Below are 25,879 nucleotides of genomic sequence, written 5' to 3' on the forward strand. Positions count from 1 at the left end.
CATTGGATGGCCGGCGAGTGGATGGCTCTAGATTTAGATGGTGCTGAACAATGAAAAAAGAGCCCAAGCTTCTCAAATGATCGTGGATAAATTTTCACACGTCATCAGGAATCAATATGCGTGTGGGTGTGGTCAGCGCGCTATACTCCATTTTATTTATGGCGCTCATCAAACCTAACTTTTTTCTTCCATTTCACATGAATGTTAAATTCTTCCAAAAATCAACCCCTCAATCAGAAAACTAACTTTCCAGCTGACAGGAAATAGTATTCAGAAAAACAAATCAATGTAATCCCATGCTCCTTAACCATATTGCTATATCAGGCAGATGTTTCCTAACAATTCATAGCATTATATCTCCGACCAACTAGCCATCTTGAAAAGGAAGGATATTCAGAAATTTATGTAGGTCGCCAGACCGAATATCAATAAATTCCACTCCATTGCGGAAAGGACACACTCGTCCATATGCATTACAAAGCCATCATTGTCAACGATAGGAACATCAAATAATACAACCAACAGCAACAATCTGTCCAGGAGCAAGAGAATATAGTATAAATATCAACATTATGACACAACAAACTTAACAGACCGTTAAATATAACCCTCTTGAAAATATATACGACAAAATGAATTTTTCTCTCCCACGAAAGTCCTTTTGCGTCGCTAGAAAAAAAAATATAAATGAATGGATGTCCTTCAGATATCAATAGGATGACACAAGAAAAACAAGAAAGGAGGCGGCATCAGAAGAGCAGGATATTCAAAATATCAGTTCGAAAAGTCAAAATACATCAAGCCAGGATTATTGACAATTTGCGGAATCAGTCATCCTTTAAGAGAAACAAGGACCTTTTTTTCCTAGGGATTGTATCGTAGACAATAAACAAATAAAATAATTAATGCCTTCTCTGGATTTGCTCCCTTTTCAACTGAGCTGACACGACCACTCAACTGAGACCGGCTTTACGTATATAAACAGCAAAATATATCCTGAATGTTCCACTGATTGTGGAATTGTTCCTCCTCATATTGTACAAATGATAGCTACCGTGACATGAAATCTAGTTAACGTTATACCATGCACGGAAAATAAGATATTCTTGATACTGAAAACTCTCCATCTCTGCTCGCTAGGCAGTCACCGAAGCTATTGTTGATATCGCTTACGGACCCGACACACGAAGGATACATACGTAGCATGACTGACAATGAAATCCAGTTGAGTCGGAGAGAACTGGGTTTTTGAATGCGGAAAGTCACACAATAGAAATAGTCCACTAACGAGGGGATGAAAGAATTGTTGTGTCGTAAACATTCAGCAATACAGGACGAATTTGTGAACCGGAAACTTAGAAAAGCAATCCTGATTTGAGGGATATTGTTTCAAAGAATATTTCCAAGTTTTGTTTGAAAGATAGATTCACTTGTATCTTAAGTGTTTGTTCTGATTTTCACATTATGGTTGAAATGGAATATTGTAGGGATCATAGAAGTGGAAGCAAATAATAGAATTTGCATAGGTCTCTCGATTCACCTTATTACGGGGGTAGAATGAATAGATCCTACAGCTTGCCCTGTTATCACAAGAAATAAAGTTAAAAATCCCAAAAATATTTTGTTGTACTGTTTAAATATATATCATTACCCTTCACCCCTTGGTAGAATATAGCGCATCAATCACACCAACGAGCCATCACTCGCGGTTACCTTCAATTCCCTTCAACTCCCACCAAGACTACTCGAGACGCTCGCACTCATCCTCTACTGTTCTGTGCCAAGTGCCCTTTGGGCGATCCATTCGTTGGCCATTTTGCGAAAGTGGATTCGACTGCATTTCTGTCTTCCAAGCAAACTGCATACAAGTGCCACCCATATGCGCCAACCAATTTCTTCGCTTCAGAGTGCCAGGCCAGCATACTCCGATTATATGACGTTCACTTCCCATGTGCTACCCCCATATAACAACACAGAAAGAACACTAGCACAGAAGAATCTCAAGTTGATCTTCTTGTTGAGATAATTGCATTTCCAGATTTTAGATAAGGCGATGAATGCGAATCTAGCGCTTCTAATGCATCAGGTAACATCCAGTCCGGGCACCGCCGGCAGAAACCACACCCATTAATGCAGGTAGAGAGAGTGCGATGGCCCGTCAGATTGAGAACCTTGATTTTGTTGGTGTTTATCTGCAGTCCAACTCTACTTTCCTCTCTTTCCAAATTCAGACCCATTTGGTCAAAGTCCATGACTCAGTGAGAGAACAAAGAGATGTTATCAGCGTTATCGAGGTGTTTGAATTCCTACACATCTTCCGGAAAAGGAAGCATAAAGATCGTCATCGATAACAAGAAGAAACGATATCGGTGCAAGGATGCTACTCTGGCAGATTCCGCTTTGGACCTCGCAACCTTATGAGAGTTTTTTCCTCTGTGTGGTACATGGCATTTTGCGCCATCATATGTCGCTCTGATAAAGCTATTAATTTCTCCGGAATGCCCCTCCTGCGTAGAGCACCCCAGATACATTCCCTGTTCACTCTATTAAAAGCTTTCTCGAAAGCGAAGATCTAAACTCCGCGCACTGTTCCAAAATGATCTGTAGGGCGTTGATGTGGTCAATGCAGGAGGATCCCGAGCGAAAACCAGCCTGCTCTCTGTCAACCAAGCTTTCGAGGTGTTCTTTGATGCGTTCCAGAATTATTTCAGCTAGCTGCGACGGCAGGGAGCACGGAAATACCCAATTGTCGCATTCAAAACGGCTCCCCTTCTTTGAAATCTTGGCGATTATCTCCTCTTTGCACTCTGTAGGAAAGGTCTCAGATTCCCAAGATTTCGGTTCGAGTAGAGCGGATCTACAGTAACTGCAGGTGCAACGATAAATAACTCTGTTGGAAGACCGTCGTTCGAGTTCATTGATGAGTGAAATGATTTCTTTTCTGCTTGGAGGAACAGCCCGTATCCGCATGTTATGATCAGTAGCCATTTCATCTACAAGAGGAGGAACCTCACCGTATATAATACGATTAAGAAGAATTGTGAAGTGTTCTTTCCACGTCTTCAGTTGTTCATAATCGTGTCAACCATTGTTGTCCTCCACAAAACAATCAAAAGATTCGCGACCACATGCAAACTCTTTCATGATGCTGTCTACATTTCTGAAATCATTGCGATACGCAGCATATTCTGATCCCCTAATCAGCGTAATAACAATTTTTTTCTTGTCACCACGCACCCTACTCTGAACTTCTCGAGATTTCGCTCGGTATCAAAATTCGATCGCGCCATCCCAGCTATCACTCGCAGCGGTCAGTAGAACCTTCAACTCCTACCGTTCATCACTCCATGTTTCCATGTCAACCAGATTTTATGACGCTCCTTCAGGACGACCCCGACAACCTGTGTAGCACCCAAGAAAAGAGCATTTTTGACAGCGGTTCAGTGCTCAACGATATTCTCAGGCGGGTTACTCAGTATGTCTGACGTTCGGTTAGCAAGGTAGCTCTCCCACTGTCAAGCGGCAGTTGCGTCAATGTTGAACTTAGGGGGTCGCATGTCTACAACACTGCGAGAAGACGCGGACGCAACACGCAAGCGAATGAAAGCGACCACCACACGGTGATCCTTTTCGAGGCCCATGTCAGCGCCTCTCTTTTTACGCGCACCCAGAGGACAACTTTTAAACCTACTGCTGTTCGCGAAGCAGTCGATCTGATTGCTCATAAAGTGCCGATCAGTGCAACCCAACTGACCTTATAGCAGGCTCTGTGCTCGAATAATGTGCAACCAATGGCGAGGCGGTGGAAGTTGCAGAAATCCACGAACCTCCCACCATTACCATTACGGTCGCCAAGTCCGTCTCTCCTCATCACATATCCAAGCAGGGTGTTTTCAGAGCCCACTTTGGTATTCAAGTCACCCATGGCGATCACAATGTCAACTCTAGGAAGTCTCTCCTGAATTGCGTTTAATTGCTCGTAGAAAGTATTTTTCTCCACTATATCGGAAATTCCCTTAGTGTGTAGCATTGTACAATTGTAATGCTTTTTAACCTAGACCAAAATCTTGCAGTTAGAAGCCTGTCAGAAACCGGCTCCCAATTCAAGAGAGAGCGCGCCTTGCGGTAGCCGTCAGAATCAACCGGAGGCCGGATTCGTGTTTGCTATCACTTGGCTTTCCAGAGTACAAAAGTACATTGTCATTAGTGTAGCAAGAGGGAGAGGAGTACTCCGCAAAGTCTCACCATTGTACTGCGCTTAGGCCCAGAATGTCCAGCTTATATCGCTGGAGTTACCGCTCAAGCTGGAGAAAGCGAGGATTCTAAGGACGATCTCTACCGTTGTCAAGGAGGGTACGCACATTTCAAAAACCAATCATAGTCGGTTTTTGACAGCCAAATGTCATAGCCGTGAGCTCAGTCCCTATCCGAGTCATTGACGTTTCGGTATTTCAAAATTTGTAGGTTGCTAGCTTTTAGTCGCCTCTTTCGACAAGAAGGGGAGGCTTTGAGTGCATCTCGACTCACAGGTTAGTACAGTTAAAAGCTCCAGTTGAAATAAAGGTAAGCTTACAGTGTTCTTCTAAAAGAGATTCCATGAAGATATAACACCTTCTTGCTACCCAAAGAATGATATTCCTTAAAAAGCGTATGTTTCATATTGAAGCCCTTGTGATTAACAGATTTAGTAAGAATCTACATAATCTAGAAAAGGCAACCATTTAAAAAGAAGAAAACGAACTCAAAAACGATGTACTTCGATATCACATCCTCAAGTCGCCTGTAGAATAGCAAGTTTACCAAAGAACCACCGGGAGCTACCACAAGATCATTCCGGTTGACCAGTTGATCGTATAGATCTTCCAGCATCTTAGAGCAGCTCTAATGAAGTCCCCGCGTCACGCGCTTGACAGGCTCGGGACTATAGGTAGGGGGGTCATTTTGGACACATCAGTTCCTTTCATGTCATTTGGGGGGACGCGGATGTGTCTTGTAGGCGGTGCGTGGGATCAAATCCGTTTTAATCAAAATTTAGTCAATTTGACCACTTTCGACTTACAATGGAAGATGTGGTCTCAATATCGTCGCAACCACGTACATCCGAAATGAAAATGCCCCTGATGAGGCTGAGCTCTATTACATGGCATTTTGAACCTTAGGGTCTATGCTTTTTCGGAAGCAGAAGACTCGCTGTTCACCCAAACAGTTTTTGTGTGTTTATCCAATCTGCCAACAATTCCAGCAGACTAAATCACATCTTAAAACCTGATCATCTGGCCAAGGATTCCCTGAACGGCACTACGTGTTCAACTGCCTACAAATTAAAAAAACTGTGCTATTGGCCAGAATGCCTGCTTGAAAGACGCTTTCTTATTCTTCGCCATGTTATACTAACTTGCGCAACTCGTAAACTATACTGGTCGGTAAGTGGAGAAGTTGCATCTGAACATCACTTGAAGGATATCCCAGTGGTCTAATGAGTCATTAAACTGCAATCGAAAAGCCTCACGAAAAGAACTCTAATCGATTCATCTGACCGGTTAGTGGTAGTTCCAATACTAATCTACTGCTCTACATCTACATCAAATAAATGAATGAAGAGATTGTCATTCCACCTCAAGGTAAAGAAAGACACCACTTAGAATGTCAAACACCAATACCCTTCAGCATATAGGCCCGTAAATCCAGTGACTTCTAAAAGGCAATCACCTACGACACGATAAGTCAGAAAACGAATACATAAAATGATAAGCTCTTGAAGTAACATATCATATATTACACTAACAAAACGAAGTTAGGAGTTGGACCAGGCTATCTTTCAGTAGTTCACTTATCTCAAACCCCACATTGGGCACCAACGCCCCGCAATTCAACAGCTCTTTTCCACCCCCAAGAATCGATCGCTTGTAAGCTATCTGAATGAAAATGCAGTTGAAACCACCTTTTCTAGTTTTGATATAAAGGCCAATTAGGTTGAAGTTAGTGAAGGAAAGCAAAATGTAGTCCCCTCCCCTTTCGCTGCCCCAGCAGATTGTTGCGCTTCCCTCAATCTGCTTTGCTTTCACTTTCCTTCTACAACATAACATTTACTTCCTTTACTTCTTTGATCGAAAATTCTTAATTCCTCCACTCCATATCTGAGTCCTTATTTATTAAAATAAGCATATATAACTTTTCATTTTCTTTAACTCAAACGTAAAAATTCCTTCTGGCTTACCACCTCTCTAATTCCATAAATCCTCAGTTTGACATAGAAATCATATGTTATCGATAATTGTTCTGCTATTGCTGGCATAATGGTCAACTAAATAGACGGTTGGATCATTGAGTAATCCATTGGCTGATAGCAATCCAGGCCGATCTGGTTGCGGCGGAAGCTCATGTGGGAGCCCATTTGACTCCTTTAGCGTGATCGAACAAAAGGTCTACTCACCAGCTGAGTTCTACGGGGATGAAAGCAATTGAAACTAAGCAAAAAATTGACAAAAATTCGGTACATAGGCTGTTTTGATTTGTTGATAGTCAAAAAGAAATCCTATATCAATCCTTCATAAGAAATGACTCCACCTACTAGATAATCCTCTTTTTTTTAAAGTTCAATTCAGCAACAGAGCTTCTTTTCCTTCCTTGTCGATTCCTTCCCATCGTATTCTTCAATAAATAACATCAAATAAAAGGTAAAAATGTTTCAAGCGTCTAGTCTCATTCTTCAGGACTTTCTCTGAAGGTGAAATATCAAACGGAAGACCGGAAATTACTTTCGAACAATTCACTTCCGTCGCCTTTTGTATGGCTTGGAAAACTGGTGGTTTTTTCCTGGCTGCTCTCCAGCTACTTTTCAAGGAAGTAAAAAACTTTTCCGACAATTCTTTGCATCTTTATGGCCAATTCAGTTTCTCTATTCATAATTTTTTGTTAGTCGGATGTTGATATGGGAAAGATAGTACATTAATTTACAATTATAATCAAAAACTTGATTGATTCCTTGATATTGCATTACGAAAAAATTAGAAGTCATTGTAAACTATTTTATCTTTTACTTTCAGATGCAAATGACGACCAACCATTTGTTGGAAATGATAAGAAATCCAGTTTCGAACCAAACTTGTACCTTTATGACGATGAAATCGACCAAAGACCTCGCGTTTCAACATTTATATCATCGTTGGCCAACTATGACAATACAATTCCGGCTGCCGCGGATCCTGATGCCAAACCAGCGGCACCTGCGGCACGAATGGGTAAGTAATCTGAAAACTTTATTATGCAATTAATTACAACTATAAAGGCGAACCTAACACAAATAAACTTGGAAAAACTTATATTACAACAAAATCAATCGCAATGTTTTTCTCAATTTCCAAATCTGCCAAAAATTTAATCAAATAAACGAACACTAAATTTTACAAACGAATAACTAGGATATGCCTTGATTTTCATAGTTTCCTAGAAGTGTGGTTATCGTCCTTTGATATTATTTCCACGTACAGGCACTTAGTCCCTGGGACTCCGCAAAAATGGCTTGAAAATACAAAGATTTCAATAAAACCTTGAGCCCCACTTGAGAGCCAAAAAGCAGTTCTGACGGGATTGAAAGGGGGATTCCCCCCGAGCTCCGAATTTTTTGAAGGCCCGGGGTAGACATTGGGGCACAGAAAACTGAACTGCATTGCCAAAAACCAGAAACGATGGCAGATAGAAGTAATTTACCATTGTTCTCGTTAAAAGGTCTATAATAACGATATTTAAATGCTTTTCTGCAATTTCAACAATTCTTTCCCTAAAATCACGTTTCTCCGTTACCATGCATAAGTTTTAACTTTCTGAGATCGCCGATATCAGCCTCTATCTATACAAGCATGACGTTACGAAAAACCTCAGTATTAAGGATGATCAGAACAAAAATTTATGTTCAACTTACCACCAAGCTTCTCGGAAAGTGCTGGAGGGAATTAAAGCACGTTTCAACGTTTATTTATTTATTTAATTAACGGAGGAGGAGGAGGAGAAAGCAGAAAACTTATCCTACGTTTAAAACTACTTAAAGTAGGGAAGTTAAAAGGACCAAGCTGTTTTGCATTATAATTTCGGCAAAGCCTGGGAATCGGGGAATGAAAGTAGACTTCGAGCTCTGCGAAGGGCACGTTGAAAATGTCTGCGCTACGTGTGTTATAAGACGCAGGGCGGCAGGTGATTTCGTCAGCGTCGAAGCAGTCCATCAGACCCGATGAAAGTTTAAAAAATATGCATAGATCAAGATTGGATCTACGCTGTTGTAGAAAGGGAAGGTTCAAAAAGCGGAGGCGGGAGGGGTAATCCACACGAGGGAAACTTTTCTTAAAGAAGAGGGAACGGGTGAATTTACGTTGCACATTCAAGGGCAAGACAATCACAGCTACGGGAGGGTGACCAGATCACGGAGCAATACTCGAGGGTATTCCTCACGAGGGAATTGAAGAGAGCTAAGGAGGGTTGGATGGAGTCAAAATCAGAGGAAGAGCGAACAATAAAGCCTGACAATTTTGCTGCTCGATTGATGACATCGAGGCAATGGGTGTCAAAGTGGAGCTTATTGTCGAAAGTGACTCCAAGGTCTTGAGTGGAATTTAAGCAGGATAAGGAATGTCCGTTAAGCGAGTAGGAGAAAGAAGTGGGTGAGGATTTTAGGGAGTAGCACATAGAGTGACACTTTCTGACGTTTAGCGCTAAACGATTAGTCGAGCATTAACGAACCAGAGTGTCCAGGTTAGACTGAAGGGAAGCACAGTCCATAGGAGACGATATAGCGGAAGACAGCTTAAGGTCGTCGGCATAGAGCAAACAGGGACAAGTAAGGAGGGGAGGAAGGTCGTTAATAAAAAAATAAAAATAGCAAAGGACCCAGAATATACCCCTGTAGGACGCCAGAAGAGGGGGAGAAGGAGCGGGAAGTACAGCCGTCGAAAGAGACGCGGCAGGATCGGTTGGAAAAGTAAGAGACAAGCCATAAAACAAATGGTATGGGAACATTTAGGGACGAGAGTTTGGATAGAAGTATCTTGTGATATACAGTGTCGAAGGCTTTCGCGAAGTCAGTGTAAATGGTATGCACTTCTTGCCGTGAATTTAGACATTTGACGACAAAGTTGGTAAAGTCAAGCAGGTTGGAGGCAATAGACCTACGTTTAACGAAGCCGTGTTGCTCTTTCACTATGTGTTGGCCAAAGGGGGCGGACAACCAGTCGCTGACATATCTTTCGAGGATTTTGGAACAGGAGGAGAGGAGGGAAATGGGACGGTAATTCTCGGTAAGCGAACGATTGCCACTTTTGTGAATGGGGATAATGAGAGCCTTTTTCCGCAAGCTGGGAAAATGATTCTCTTCAAGGCTTTTGTTGAAAATAAGAGATAGGGGAAGGGAGATGGACTTACCAGTTTTGAACAAAAAGAGGTTTGGAAGACCATCGTAGCCAGGTCCGACATTGGCATCAAGTTTGCCAATGAGGTATTCGACAAGGATAGAGGTAAGAAGGGGAATGGTAGGCGATGCGGGGCAGGCTATATCCACTATCGAGAGGGATTCGGAGGAAGGGGGGGGAACATAGACTGACGAAAATTAGCGGCAGAGTAAATCACAAGATAGTTGGGGGGAGTTACCTGAGAAGCCAGAGAATTTAATGGACGGAGGGGATAACTGGGCAGGGCAGCGGGTGTTGCGAATGTGGGACCAGATGAAACCGCGCTTTAGTGAGTCTTCCACACTGGACGAATATTCGTTTCTGGACTTACGTATTAAGGATTTTACCGAGGAACGAAGGGATTTGAAAAAAACTAAATCAGCAACGTTTCTAGAAGACAGGAACTTCTTTCTCGCAGTCTGTTTTTGACGTAGTTTTTTGTGAATTTCAGTGGTGAACCAGACGGAGTAAGAGCGTACGCACTTAGGAGAGGAGGGAACGTAACAAAGAAGAAGATCAGATGAAATGGTATAGAAAGTGTTGAGTGCTTGGTCACACGTAAATGGAGAGAGGAGGGGGATCCAGTAGATTGACGCCAGGGTTGAGTTCAGACCTTCGAAGTTCGCCTTACGAAAGTTGAACTTGGAAGGCTTGCGAGCGAAAGGAGAGTGGAGTCGGGATATCTGAACATCGAACTCGAGAGCAGGATGATGGACGTCAGGGGCAACGTAAGACGGAGCATGAAGGGATTGGAAAAGATAACGTACAGGAAGGTTAGAGAGGACAAGGTCAAGAATGCGGTTAAATTGGAGGGCGTCACAGGTGTACATGAAAGTGGATAGAGGAAGGGAAGGGTGGGTCGAGTTATTAGGGAGGAAGGGAAGGCCAGGAGTAATGAGCAAGGAGAGCATAGGAATATTAAAGTCGCCACAGAGGATGAAAGGCAGTGAGGGAAACAAAACGATTAAGGCCTCTGATAATCTGTCGAAGAAATCCTCGTACAGAGAAGGCGGGCTTAGGCAGGAAAAATATACACACGATATGATAAAGGGACATACGTTTGGTGGAAGGACACGTATGGCAACAGAATCGTTATTGGAATCATTCAAGTTCCGCGAGGCAGGCGGGCGGGCCGGAAATTTTCACGAAGCTTAGACCTCTGATAAGGCTTAACGATTATATATAATAACGATATATATTTCGAGAGCAACTTACCCCCTTCATCAGTACAAAGCTTCTTATTTCCAGAGCAATCGGACTTATAAATCCCAGATGGTAGTCCTCGATAGCCACTAGATATCCTTATGGTGAACTAATGTGAGTGGCGGCGACAAAGACCCGGCATGCTACACATTTGTGATTTGACAAACGATGGGGGAATAGGTTTCGTGTGAGCTACTAGCTGTCTGTTACGTTTTTACAGCATACTAACATATCGAGTAAAAGTCTCTAGGACAGTGTTAGAGCTAACTTTGTCTCCAAAGCTACGACACAATAAAGTCGGGGGAACAACTCAGTTGAAATGGACCCTTGACTAGTGTCTGATCATGGTTCTAAACAAAAAGGGAATTAATATCAGTCCATGGTTACCTCTCTTTTTGCACAGATAACCATGAGGATCAAGGAAGACGACTGCATATTCCAGTCCAGGCAGTCTACCTCGCCCACTGGTCTTCATAACTAAAGTGACGGAACCTTTCATAATCCATTCTTCAAAAACTGCAAAACTACTACTTCCCACCCCTACTGCCTCAATGGAAAGAATTAGAAAGTATTCAAAGTGGGAGAGTAAAGTCGCCTCTGGTGACAAAAAGAAGAACCTAAGATAGAAAGAGGTTCTCCGAGAAAAAAATACCGAGGTTCAATCCGCCTAGTCAATGGACTATGAGATTTGTTTCAAAACAACTCAACCACAATCACTGGATTATGGGCCTTAATCAAATAGCTCTGGATGGAAAGCAAATGGGCAGGGCAGCGAAGGTGTCGATCAATTAGCATATCTAAGAAGCGTGGTTTCTATCCTTTTTGATTCTACAGACCATGGCATCTTTTCTCTAACATCTCGTTCTTTCCGTTTCTAAACAAAGTGGCCTAAGTGGACAACGACAAGATAACATGTAGAAAGTATTCTCCGAAGTAAAGTTTAAACATGGGAAGAATTTATGGGTGATCTGCATCAAATTGTAGTCTGTTTTAATACTAGCCCCTTACCCCAGTTAAGGGACATACTTTCATATCCCTTCCTTGGATACACCCTAATTTCAGGAAGGTCATGGAATAATTAAAAAATAATATTTGAGAGGAAAGGATAACTTAATTACAGCTCGTAATTAAAAAATATCCTGGAGGACAACTGTATATAAGGCCCAGTTTTCGCATGGCAATTGTTAATCAGCTTCAAAAGCCTAAAAGATCCACTACAAGGTCATCAAAAGGAATATTAAAAACGCAAATCACAATGCAGCACGATACGAAATTTTGCACCTTCCAAAATTATCAGGTTGCTTGCGTGGAGGAAACAGCAATGCAGTCGGAATTACCAAACCAATTCCGGGTTATAGTCGACAAGTGGTACGAAGATAGAAGGGCCGAAGAAATCAAGGAACTGAACGAGTACGACGAGGCAGTAGACACTTACGAAAATTTTGTTACGAATCTTTACGAGTATTCATACAACTCAACGCAGTATGGGGTTTTCACTAGGCACGTTCCGGAATATTTACCAGGTGACATCAGGGATTTGGGTCCAGATCAGATACATCAGCAACACATGGTGAATCTTGCAAAGGGAATTAGATGGCTTTTTGACTTTGTCGATTCATAAGTAGTCCGTGGTTTCCGGTACCAGTTGACACACCTACTATGGTGTTGTAAATTAATAAACTGTTGGGAATAAGAAATTATTTCCTGCTTTTCTTGTTATTGTAAATTAATAAACTGTTATTAGACAAACAATCAATCCTTGTTCATACTAATTACATTTTTGTCACTTTGCCCTGACACCAATAGTTCACCTAATAAATGCCTGCAATTTACATAGCGTTCCTAATTGAAATAGATACAAAAATAACCGATGAAACCAGTTTGTCAAAATTGCCGGTACCATAACCCATCTGCGGTAGGGTTTGCAATGTCCTTTCCAACATACTTCTATTTTCCCTCTCTTTAAATCGAGAGCCATTTGGCTAAAGTGGGAGAATAAGCAGTTGACATAATGAAATAACAGACTCCATTGAACTATCCACGTCCCTTGACCAAAACAACATGAAGATGGTCACCGAAGACGAAAAGAAAAAGTATCTGATGGAAGATGTAAGCCTCACGGACTCCGTTTTTGACTTCAAATTCATCTGATATTTTTTCTTTCAATGTTCAATGTTCCACAATAATCCTAAGGACATTAGTGAGCGAAAACACCCATTGATAATTAGTCGAGGACTTTCTGATTCAAATCTATATTACAAAGTATAGTCAACTTACTCCTGGGCACTATAAGTCAAGGGTCCTTGTGGGAATAACATTGGGGACATTTGTTTAAATTCTTTTGATGGCACTCCAAGGACACGAAGACAGTACCCAACACTGCCAACAACTCCAGAGCGGTTCTTCACCCTTAGCTATTTTCGCGGTTATGCCGTCAACCACTAGGGACGGAAGACCTAGGCGTCGTACTGTTTGGACGAACCAACTTAATGAATTTATCGTCCACGCCTATTACCGTGTCAAGGAGTTGGAACGGAATCTATCCGGGCACAGACACCGACTCCATGACGCATTATGGACCGCTTTCCGGAACTAAGTCGGAGCAGCACGTCGTCCATCGATACCGGGTGATAGTGAAAAATAATCGAAATGCCCTATCAACTAGGCAGCAAATTTTCCACGAAGTTTCACTTGAGCGCGGTCGGGAGTCACTTACCGGACTGAACAAAGGAGCAACACGAATACTCCACCTGTAAGGCGCTCTATGAACCCAGTAATCAGGCGAAGCTTAGTGACTGAGGATGTCCTCCCAATTTATAATGAGGCCATTCTAGGTCGCATTCACAGAATATTCTGAAATTCTCCCAGACGCTAGGTCAAGGATCCCAAAACTAAAGTTTACTTCAGCAACTGTGAACATCATTGCTGCCATTGACAGAATTTTGGCTGATCGTTTGGCTAGCGAGATTACTGCGACAGAGGTTCACAGCCGGGTCTACGTTGCAGCTGCCACGGTTATTCGTCTCCATAATCAACAACTTGGAGCGAATAGTAGAGGTGCGTGCAGGAGGAATTTACCGTTCTGGGTATTTCGACTCAACAAAAGGGTCGAAAAGTTGAGAAAGGAGATTGGCCGTGTCAGGCAAACACTTGTTGGAAATTCATCACCAAGAGTGCACAGATGCATTTTCAACATCATTGGTAACTACCATCTGTCCAATGATGTGCTAATCGAAGAAATCCTCGAAGTACTGAAGCTTGCGGTATGCTCCAGTCACATCCGTAGGTATCAATAAAGCTTTTAGCGAAGAACAGACAACACCTTGTTCTTCCAAAACCAACGGGGATTCTATAAAAATCTCACTAACTCAGGTCGTGAAAATAACCTCGATCTGGATCAGGAAGAAGACTTCTGGAGCGGCGTGGCTCCCACACCTTATGCGTTCATGCGAGGCCCTCTCCGAAATTACCATGCCTGACATAATTGAAGCTGACGTAGAAGCAGCCTTTGAAAAGGCAGGTAATTGGAAAACGCCAGGAGTTGACAAGTTTCACAACTGACTGAAAGGGTTCAATAGCACTCACAGGGTATTAGTAAATCATTTTAATCAGACGATTGCCGATCCTAAAATAGTTGCAGAATTTTTCACCAAGGAAATAACTTTCTTTATCTCCAAGGAACAGGGTGCCCCTTGTCCTTCAAAATGCCGACCAATTACTTGTCTTCCCACCATCTACAAGGTCTTCAATGCAGTTCTGTGCGCGAACATCTTAACGTTCATAAATTGATAGCTGAGGATGTGCAAAAAGCTTCCGAGGCAGTAAAGAACAGCTTATAATCCACCAAAAGCGAAATACCTCGACAGCTTATATCGATTATAAATCAGCCTTTGACTCCATATCGCATTCGTGGTTACTACAAGTGTTACGCTTGTACAAAATCAACCCGAGTCTCGTTCTTCTCCTCATAATAGTGATGAAGAATTGGAGCACGAAGCTATCGGTATCCCCACAAACATCAGGTGAGATACCAATCAGGCGTGGCATCTTCTAAGGCGACTCGAAATGTACATTAAGTCATTCATATTGCAAGCAGCAACACCTGCTCTAGCAATAATGAAACCTTGAAAGCTGCTGGGGGAATTTAAACTGCGTTTAGATCTTGTCCTTAAGACTGAACTGTTCGGGAAAAATAAAATCATGGCAATCAACACTTTCGCCATTCCCATTCTTCTTTATACTTTCGGTGTGATACAGAGGAGTAATACGGATTTAGAATCTGTCTGACGGGTAAGGGTAGTTCTTGCAAACAACAACATGCACAATAGTGCTGCCGAAAAATTAAGAATCACTATCCCACGTCATCAGGGAGGAAGGGGGGTAGTTGATTTGAAAACATTGCGCTATAATCAAGTGCATTCTTTTCGTGGGGTTTTCTTCAAGAAACAACCCTTTAGCCAATTACACCAGGCTACCGTCATGGCAGATAATAAATTATCTCCTTTGAACTTGAAAGCAGAAAATGGGATCCCATGCCGAATGTTACTGTTAGTCCAACAGAAGATGGACATATGGAAAGAGAAACCCATTCGCGGAGGTCATAAAAAATTTGTTGTTAAGCGCATTGACATCGAAGCCTCCAACAAATGGTTTACTAATGGTGTACTTTTCTATGGGACCGAAGCATCTCTAACTTCAAGTCAGGATGTTTTGCTCCCAACAAAAATTACAAACGGTGCATCCTCCATGCCTTCTCAATCACCAACTCCAGTTGTAGGTTATGCAACTGTGAAGAGGAGACGATCCAGCACATAACATCTGCGTGCAGGATGTTGAGCAGTACCGAATACAACAATCATCATAACTCAGTCTGCATGCAGTCTCTATCAGAACCTTGCGTTGAAGTACAACTTAGTGGCAACCTACCATCCTTATTATAAATATAGTCCGCAGAGAATCTAGGAAAATGATCGGGCGAAACTACTGTGGGATCACACTATTGCCACCGACCACAGTGTGAATCACAATAGACCCAATCTGGTTCTGATTCTCAAGGAAGAACGAGCGTGCTTTATAATCAATGTAGTCGTACCGTTGGACCGGAACACTATTGAAAAACAGCTACAAAAAATCTGCAACTCCGGCCCTTTGGCGGACGATATGAAGCAGACTTGGAGGCTAGAAAAGGTCGAAGTAGTCCCAGTGGTGATTTCAGCGACGGAATTAGTCCCGGAAAATTTACGTAAAACGCTGAAAACGCTCGATCTTAGGGCTGGACTATATATGGAAAAAGCGGTTATCCTTACAACCTGTGCTATAGACCGAATAGTCCTGTCCGGTAACAATCTGACCTAGTGAGCTTCAGTCTTGATTTGTACTGTCTTCCATTTAAGATCTATGTCTCTATAGTATAGAACCACCGCATCATTGCTTGAAGTGTTTGCGACAATCGGGGATGTAGCAATACATTTTCGCATGGTCGCACACACTTTGCGTTGAAACGCATCATCGCTGTCATAGGGGCCTTTGGAAGTTGCCTTCAGCCCATCCTTAGGTTGGTTTAGAGAATAGCACTGGATGCGACCTCAATACATAGTAATCTACTAATCTAACCTAAGCGAAAACAATTAATTAGATCCATCCCCTCCTACAACTTCCACTATCAAAATCTGCCCTGGTTCGGGAATGTTCCTTTCCATATTATCTGAATAGATAGCCTGGACATGACATATTCCTTAATTGAATTCATCGCTGAAAGTTTCATTTATAAATGTTTCCTATGAAAACATCATTAAATGGATATTCATACCGTGACCATCAATTAGCCAGATTTCTACATGTCCTCAATGTAACCGATATTTCAATATGTCTATTCCATTCCTAGTTGATTATATATATTTCAACAAATTTCAATATTAAATCCGGATCCATTAACAATGTATTCATGATTCATTAACACATTACACCAGTTTTAAAATGTATCTCGCATCTATCACTCGCAAGCTGTTAAGCATAACCATTAATATGTTTGTGGCTATTAAAAATGAATGATCATACGGACAATTATATATTTCCAAACCATTAAAAATTAACAGGACATTTGGCACATGTAGAGTTCCGATCCAGCCATTTCCATAAACCACACTCCCCGCCAAACTATTAATACTGAACGTATCTGATATAACCAATTATTCATGTTTCATTCCAGGTACGCTCATTGGTGTATATCTGCCGTGCATCCAAAATATATTCGGTGTCATTCTATTTATCCGTTTAACGTGGGTTGTTGGAACTGCTGGTGCTATTTGTGGTTTTCTAATTGTACTCACCTGCTGCTGTGTTGTAAGTATCTAATTTCGTTTAATATACATGAATTCCTTTTTATTGAAACATTCGATTAAGATTATTGCCTCCCTCATATGTGAATAGCTCCCAAAGTACGTGTTGTGCGTGTACAAGGCTCCGGCATGCCTATTTCAAGTGAATTTCCGGAAATAGGACTTGTCTCTCTGCCGGGGCATGAAATTTAAATACAATAATTTGGTTCATCTCATCTGTTACGAAATCCTTTTAATAAATGAAACAAAATCACATACCTTTCCGGGCTCACGTACTCCAGAAGACCTACTCGTGTGATCATGATTTCCATTGATTAACTCCATTACCATAAATTCGCAACAAATTCAGATACGTACATGAATATGTAACCAAGAGTATCCTTGGGAAATTTATTGAACTGAATCTATCCGATGATGTTATCAATGTGTACATGTTGGCTGTACATTTGTCTAACTGCTGGGAAATCTGCTTGGCGAAGCACTCTGACATATTAATATGATACCATGGCATCAACATTTTCCGTATGTCTTAAGGATGCGGAATCTATGCCATTCTAAGGAAGTAGTGTGAGAGCCAAACTTGGGTTTGAATTAAAGAAAAAGAGACGAAGTAGCGGAAGGAATGCGTAAAAAGGATGTTTTTGATCAGAGAGCAAATGCAAAAATGGTGATAATTGTTTGAAGTGAACATAATATTCCTGAAAAAGGAGTAATCCAGCAAGGAACTTGTGGTTTATCCTTAATTGTATGTAATTAAGTTTGATCAAAATAATTCAATGATGCATCAAGGATAAAAATTGTGGAGCTACTTCACCTGCCAAAATAGACGGAGTAAATCAATTCGCGTTGGATTAATATTGTAACTTAGCAGGCTAAACGTCCTAGTTTCCATACAATTCATCCTTACCAAAATCCACACTTCCAAGTTAAACGCTAGCTTAATAAGCTTTGCATGTGATCACCCCACACAAGCTTGTAAGCCATCTTATTAGTTAGCTTGGGAATGTATTCAGAGCTCTTGCTCTTTAGGTCCTTCAAACGTTATTTTAGAGTAGTCCACATATGCGATCGAAAAAAAGGAAAAATCTAGCAGCAATCTGAGTGTTCTCTCTAAACTTTGCGGCAAAATGTATTCGCAAGAACAAATTCCTATTTGCCACAGTCAGCAACAACAACGTTAGGTTGCACTGAACAATATGCAGCATTATCAGGCCAGTGTGGAAGCAATCCACGCTAAAATGTGAGAAAATGAAAAATTGCTACATAGTATCGAATCCTCCCTCTAGACAGGCGAGTGAAATGTTGCGCATGTCACAAAGCCGCGAACACTACACAATTTAAATAATTTCGCATTCTATTTTGTGGACATTTAATCGATTCACTAAAAGCACGAACATTCATCCGCTACCTCGCTCTGATAAGAAAAACTCCAGTTGAAATTTTTAATGTGGTTAAAACTTTTTATGGGGTTATCCACTACAAGCTTAAGCAAAAGTGGCGTCACATCTTTTCGCCCATCGCAATTTAACACTTCAACTTCAGCCAAAAGTAATTATGGTGGCAATCCGATTTGATTGAATGTCTGGCTCAGAATGAGATCATCAACCCGACATGAAAATTCGCTGCATGAAAATTCAGACCTCACTAGGTCAACCCACGAACCAACTCCTGGACTACTTTGGATAGGACGTTTTGAACCACCATACTAAATAGGCAGTGGAATTCGGGTACCCTTGGCTTGGTGGAAAATAGCATTAGTTCCGTTTCGATTGGATTTATGCCGAGTCAAAACTTCCTTGGTGGCGTTGGTGCTAACGTTACTGAATGCTCCCTCTAGATCCAGGAACACAGCTAGAGTACACTGTTTGCATTGTACAGCGTGCGGCAGCATAACTTCCTTTTTTCAAAACTCAATAAAAACTATTGTATGCATCGGACAATATTTATAGGAAATTGCACACCCACACTGTAACTTTGGGTGAATGCAAAGGCTTTTGATGCAATTCTCGAGGGTTGGTGTCAGCCCAGTAGCGCATGTTTTGTTTGTTAACCGACCCACACAAATGAAAATGGGCTTCATCGCTAAAATGCACGCTGTGTTGCAATAACCGAACATCCGCTTGAAAAGTAAACCTCAACGGCAAAGGCACGCTCCTCACTATTCCAACGTATGATGGCGACTAAACCGTGTCGGGGAAAAACTTCACAGTATCCCCTCTTGAACGAGACCACTAGCGCTCCGCTATGACATCAACTAACTGAGTGGCGCGCATTTTAAAAAAGGAAGTTATGCTGCCGCACCCTGTAGTAACCACTTAATCGTGCTAATTACCTTGTGGAGACCGGTTTTTGTGGATTTGCGTTTAAGGTAAGCCTGCCGGACTTAGAGAAAGGCATTCACTACATAATTGCCCTTAAGTGTGTGTCGGCGGTTTTCAACAGGAAAGCGATTAGGCTGATTGACCGAAAGTCTTTTGCAGACTCATAAATGCGCCGGCCAGCTTTCGCAATGAAAACTACGCATGCACGTCTCCAAAACTGTGGTATGTATCCCAAAAAGGTACAGCTCCGGTAAATCTCAACAAGCCACAGCACAACTCTTTCTTACTGCTTCTGTAGCATGATTGGGGTTGTGTCATCTGTGACCACAGATTTATATGCGGTGAAACTATTTATAGCCCAGCCAATTTTATCCTCCGTAATTACCGATTTGATAGTCTCGAGCAACCGAGGCTGCATACCCTCCAAGCAAGACTCTGACTATCTTTCCCATTGGCGGGGAAGTGCGTCTGAACCAGCGGCATGAGGGTTTCATCAGAAGATTCCATCCGGGACGGCATCTGTTCTGACAAAATTCCAACTAGGACCGCCTCTTGGCAGTCTTGCTGACCGGCTTGTACTTCTTCGGGTAGTTTTTATATGGCTGCCAATATTTGTGCCTGTAGCAGATGTTGAACATCTCCTCGGCTAGCTTCCTCAGGCTGGACAGATATTCATTCTATCAAAGTGGCAGTGTCTCCTTGCTGTATTTAGCAGGGCATGAAACCGTCTTTCAGGTTTCGAATTTCTTTTCCAGAGCCCCGACCTTTGGCTCCAGTTCATCTTTCGTGCCAGTCTTACCAATTTGCAAACCGAAGAGTTTATTTTTGATAACTTGACAAAACTTCCCAGCGTTAGTTAGTAGGATGACATCAAGGAGGGGACCATCACAGTTTTTCGAGCTGGGTAAATAGAAGGTTAGTGTACTGCCCATGTTACATCAATAGATTGATGTTAATAATAAAATCAAAGAATGACTCACCTTTTTCCTTGAGTTGCGAGCTACTCCAAAGCGTATGCCTTGCATTGGCTTCGCAGCCTGTCAATAAGTTGACCTTCTTTACTGCTATGGTGGACGTCAAATGTTGTAGTTCTTCTAATGGAGTTGATCGGTCGTGCGCCATGCAAGACGAGGAAATATACACAATCTCTGCTGACGCCTGCTCCAATTTGACAACGAATAGGTCGTTGAAACTCACTTCTGGATACAGAAAAGCATGCAAACTCTTCCTCGCGAGGATACATGCTCTAGGTATGTCCGGACAAGCGTCTCTGGTGCTGTAAAGTAAATTATAATATTTGCTTTGAAGCCCTTTGATGGCTTTTGATCCAAGGCTCCTGTAGAAGCGCAACGTCGATTTCTTCCTCTAAGAGGAAGACAAGCAGATTAGCTACTCTCCCCGTCTGACCGCAGATCATTATCTTCTCCAACAACTCATTGACGGCGTCAACTGGATACAGATTGTCGTTCGGTCTCGCGGACCCACTTTCAGCTTTACGTTCCCAACTGCGAACGGCACCTTTCAGCTTGTATTTTCTAGTCCCACCAGGCACTCCCCATTTATACGGAACAGAAAAGGTTGGCTATTCGCCTGGGGTTCCTCCACCTTGATAATTACCCAGTCGTCCATGGGAATCCTGAGGCTTTACAGGCGCAGAAATTCGACGAGCTTAGCTTTATCCATGCGAATCGTCCAGGTGTCGATGATCTTAGCGACGAGCAAATCGAGAAAGTCATATTAAAATTGATCCTCACATGCTATAACCTGAAACCCACAAGAGAGGATTCAAAGCGAGAGGATAAACCTCGTGTGTTCGCCTTTTTCGTCCAAGTGATGCTCGATGACCATCTCCGACAGCCTGCTTTTCAACACTGGTCCACAACTCCGGCGCTAGTTTGCCACTTGTGGAATTGCTATTCGCCAGCGCCACACGAGTGACTCCTGGCCACGTCGCTAAAGGGTTTTGCAGTTCGTGCCTCGTCGGCTGGTTGTTGCAAAGGTTGCTTAGCGTCCAAGCCCTTGGACACTCTATTTCTAAGCGTTTTCTGTTATATATATATATATATCGCCTGGTATTTAACAAGGTCCTTTTCATCCGGCTCGTCGACAGTACCGGCCTCCTCATTTTTCGCACTCTTGCTCACAATATGCAATATGGTAGCAGAGTTCTTGAGCGGGACTCCAGTGCACCTCCACTTCTCAACCCATTTCCGGCGAACAATATTCTTGTTAGCCCTTTCTTTTGAGGGGGCCCACGACGTTGACGGTTTCGGCTTAGGAGCGGCTTAGGAGTACCGACCTCCTCATTTTTCGCAATCTTGCTCACAATATGCAATATGGTAGCAGAGTTCTTGAGCGGGACTCCAGTGCACCTCCACTTCTCAACCCATTTCCGGTGAACAATATTCTTGTTAGCCCTTTCTTTTGAGGGGGTCCACGACGTTGACGATTTCGGCTTAGGAGTACCATGGCTGGTACTCGCTATACCCCGCTCGACGGCAGTGGATTCCAAGCTGAAAACCACTAGTCCATCTACAGTTGATTTCAGCACAGCGCTGGTACGGGTGGAGCCAACTGTACTAACCTCGGCGACTACTGTCCCCTGGCTGGATGCCAATAGCTCGTCCTCCAATGAAGTACCTGGCATCACAACTTCTTATATCGTACGTTTTCTTTATTTTTTATTTGAGTCCATATCTTGGTCCGAGGAAACATCCACCCTGGCTAGCCCGGCCACCTCAGCAAGGGTCTTATTTAAAACTGAAGGAGCCCAGAGTATTCAGAGTTCACATACTAAGGGCGCACATACTAAAGCAGATATTTCATTGAAATCCTCAATTTAGAAATTTCTAACGGAAAATGGCCACTCGAAACTTTCACACCCGATTCCCGACTTTGCTATACTCTTCTTGTAAGAAACAGGAAAGCGAAGGAACGCCAAAAATTCAATAATATTTTTCCACATATTTCAAAAAATTGGTAAGCTTTCATTGTCATTTTGGACCTTGGTTCACCAATTGGATGACAAAATGAGATCCTCCTGAGTATTCCAATTAAATAACTTCCCTAAACGAAAACATAAATACCGAAAATCTATACGCTCTTATCTTCATCTTTTATACTTTTGTACAGAAAAGTTCCCATCAAAATGGAAAGTCAATAATTGAGTTCTTTGACCTCTCTCATAATTGACAATATTCTATGGAAAAATTCAACCCCTTTTCTCAACTAGGGAAAAGTTTCCTTCAAGAGATAACAGCATCATTTTGGTTGTGGTGTGCATTCCCATATTTAAAAAAAAATTGAATTTTACGCTAATTACTTTTGGAAGGATTTGGTTGTTACACACACGAAAGCAAACGAATGGACAAGTACCTGACTAACTTCAAAATGGCTTTAAATTTTCATTTGTTACTCCAAACTAAAAACTCCCCATTCCAATCTAAATTGATGAACAAAGCCCTGCAGATAAAATTTTTATTTTTGAATTTTCATTGAAAATGTTTGAACAAATTATTTATGAACGCCCTGAGCAACATATTTCCAATTGATCTGACAATATCTCCCTTTAGCAGTCGTTCAAATCCAGAAAGAAAACATTCACAAAATTAATGAGATTCGCTACTACACTTGGTTCCAAAGGAAGAAAAGGGTAGAATAACAACGTACCTGAAACGTATCCAATATATCTGTCAACTTGCGAATATATAGTATATACCGTAGACACATATATTCACTTCTGCTCTTTCATTCAACATACCCCATTCATCGCATTACCATCATCAACCCTCCCGAGAATAAGCCTAGGATCAGGTGGAAGAGACCTGGAATGCCACGGATAAATTTAATCTTGTGATTTGACTGATTGATACCGATTGGAACGGAAGCTAGGAATCATTAGGATGTTCACATCCTGGAAAAGGATTTCTAGACCTGGTTGCTTGCTGCAATGTATACCTGAAGCTTCCAAGCTTTCATCGGATGATTTCACGGTACGTTATGTCGGCCAGAGGATTGGATTTCCGATGGGGTTTGCATGATAAAAAATGAGAAAATTATGGAACGTGTAATTATTCAAAATATGATGGTGTCGTGTTGAATGGAAATTGGATTGAACATTTTACAATAGCACCGAACGTGGCTTATCTTTCCTTCTTGACAAACAACGCACTATGATATTTGGGGGAAGTACTGGTAAGCATCCTTCGAACGCTTCTTATATCTCATTCCAGTTCCTCTCCAAGTAGACTCATCCTGCAGACTATCCAACCCAAACTTCCAACTTTCTCGATAGTTCATTATTCCCAACGGTTGTCACTATTGTTCGACATAGTCTGCTATATGTAATGGGTTGAGAGTTCCATTCGATTGTAGAATGACGGAGAGAAGGATGGAAAAGTAGATAAATGGGATTCCCTCTCTCAGATCAATGAATAGCACATTAATTGGTGAACAGGTGAACATTTAGCAATTCAGACATTATCGTTAAGGCGGATCTGATTGGAATCTCTAATCGGAAATTCCAATGGATCGGAAACTTGTTACTTCCATGGTTCGAAGGAATTAGTTCAGAGAATGTAACCAACTCACAATGCCAATCTACTCCTGAATCAATACTTGATTGGATGAGTGCATTTCTCGTGTTTCTACAGTACAGGATTTATTGCATTTGGGACAAAGTAGTTTTGAGCTGAAGGCAGGGATTATTCTCTAGACTGGGGGAGATTTTCACCTTCTATGAGGATTCTATCTGATGAGTTGATGTAAATATTCTAAACACAATAACAGAATCCATATTCAATTCCTGGTAGAAATATGTATTGAAGTTATGCCCTTCAGGTATATTAATAAATTTTAAACGTTATACCATTCTCAGAACGACAGACTAGACAACCAGTCTAATTCTGCATCTGAAGATGTTTTACGGACTTAAATATCGAAATACATTTAGATACACAACATGTACCTAATGTGTCAATCCACAAAAGGCAATCGCCCCAGAGATTAAGAGAGAGTTGAGCATAGGCCAATGAGGCGGGACGCGAAAGAGTTCTAGCCTGCTATTTGTAACGAAAACTTCTGGCTAAACTCATCCAATCCACTCTCAGTGAATTAATCCTTTTAGAGAAAGATGCATATAACTAAACTTTATTGGTCAACTAACATCTTGTCAAGTATTAACGGGGCTTGAAATTACAACTTGAACGAAGTCTACCACAGATTTAACAATACCACACATCATTTTAGTCAAGAATACTATACATTGTCGAAACTGTTATCCCTTTTTCATAATTGGCTGTTTCTTGCCTCGACCACTCCTCACTCACTCGCAGTAGGCATAAACTGGGCTAAGAATTGCAAACCCTATTGGAACCCTAGAACCTCCGCAGCTAGTCTACGAACGGATCGTATTTCTTCGAAGATAACATTCAATACCCTCCCAAACGGTAGTAACGGTTTAATTACAGTCCTTAGAGCCTGGTCTCCACAATTTTTTACATCAATGCGTTCATACACACTTGACATAAGCCTATACTCGCAAATGACAAATTTAAAAGAGAAGACCATCAATAATCATAACCCAGTAGCTTAGGAAGGAGGGCACCGGCGTTAAAAACTCTAGCGAACAAATCAGCCGTAATCCTAAAATAGACAGTCGCTAGGACAGAACATTAAAATAACCTCTCGGGAAGGTCGTTCTCACTGAACTATTAGTTCAATTTTATGGCAGTTCATCTTGGGATTTACTCACCTCATGTCTTCTGAGGAGGCCGGGGAACTGCGTACACATTGGCTACGTATAGTCGAAACCATCACCCTACCAGAATTAAGATAGCTCCGAGTGACGCAAACAGCATAAGTCCCATAGTTCCAATAAAACCTAAAAGATCCATACGTTCTACCTATCAGGATCCTACATACCCAAAAGCAAATTCATCATCATCAACGGCGCAAAAACCGGTATCCGGTATAGACCTGCCTTAATAAGAAACTCCAGACATCCCGGTTTTGCGCCGAGGTCCACCAATTCAATATCCCTAAAAGCTGTCTTGCGTCCTGACCTACGCCATCGCTCTATCTCAGGCAGAATCTGCCTCGTCTTCGTTTTCTACCATAGATGCCCTTATAAACTTCCCGGGCTGGATCATCCTCATCCATACGGATTAAGTGACCCGCCTACCGTAACCTATTCAGCCGGATTTTATCCACAACTCAGTAGTTGAGTGAACTTAAAGAGGATCATACCTCTTGCATTTACCTCAGCATCACAGATCACTTTCTCGAGGGCCAGGTTAAAAAGGACGCATGATAGGGCATCCCCTTGTCGTAGACCGTTATTGATGTCAAATGGTCTTGAGAGTGATCCTGCTGCTTTTATCTGGCCTCGCACATTGGTCAGGGTCAGCCTAGTCAGTCTTATCAATTTCGTCGGGATACCGACGTTGGAATTCCGAACCCTGGCTATGCTATCATAGGCGGCTTTAAAGTCGATGAATAGATGGTGCAACTATTGTCCGTATTCCATCACTTGCCGCACAGAGAAAATCTGATCTGCTGTTGATTTGCCTGGAGTGAAGCC

General features: G+C 42.0%; 1 protein-coding gene across 3 annotated transcripts in view; it reads left to right on the forward strand.

The window, feature by feature from the left end:
* Window positions 1-25,879, forward strand: part of LOC119655212 (solute carrier family 12 member 4) — a 497,211-nt gene that overhangs the window by 412,808 nt on the left and 58,524 nt on the right. For all 3 annotated transcript variants that reach the window (XM_038060988.1, XM_038060986.1, XM_038060989.1), the window contains exons 2-3: window positions 7,047-7,241; window positions 16,849-16,982. In XM_038060988.1, coding sequence (XP_037916916.1) covers window positions 7,047-7,241; window positions 16,849-16,982 — 329 coding nt within the window. The remainder of the gene's footprint in view (window positions 1-7,046; window positions 7,242-16,848; window positions 16,983-25,879) is intronic.

This window comes from Hermetia illucens, chromosome 4, assembly GCF_905115235.1.
Source record: "Hermetia illucens chromosome 4, iHerIll2.2.curated.20191125, whole genome shotgun sequence".
Taxonomy (NCBI): Eukaryota; Metazoa; Arthropoda; class Insecta; order Diptera; family Stratiomyidae; genus Hermetia; species Hermetia illucens.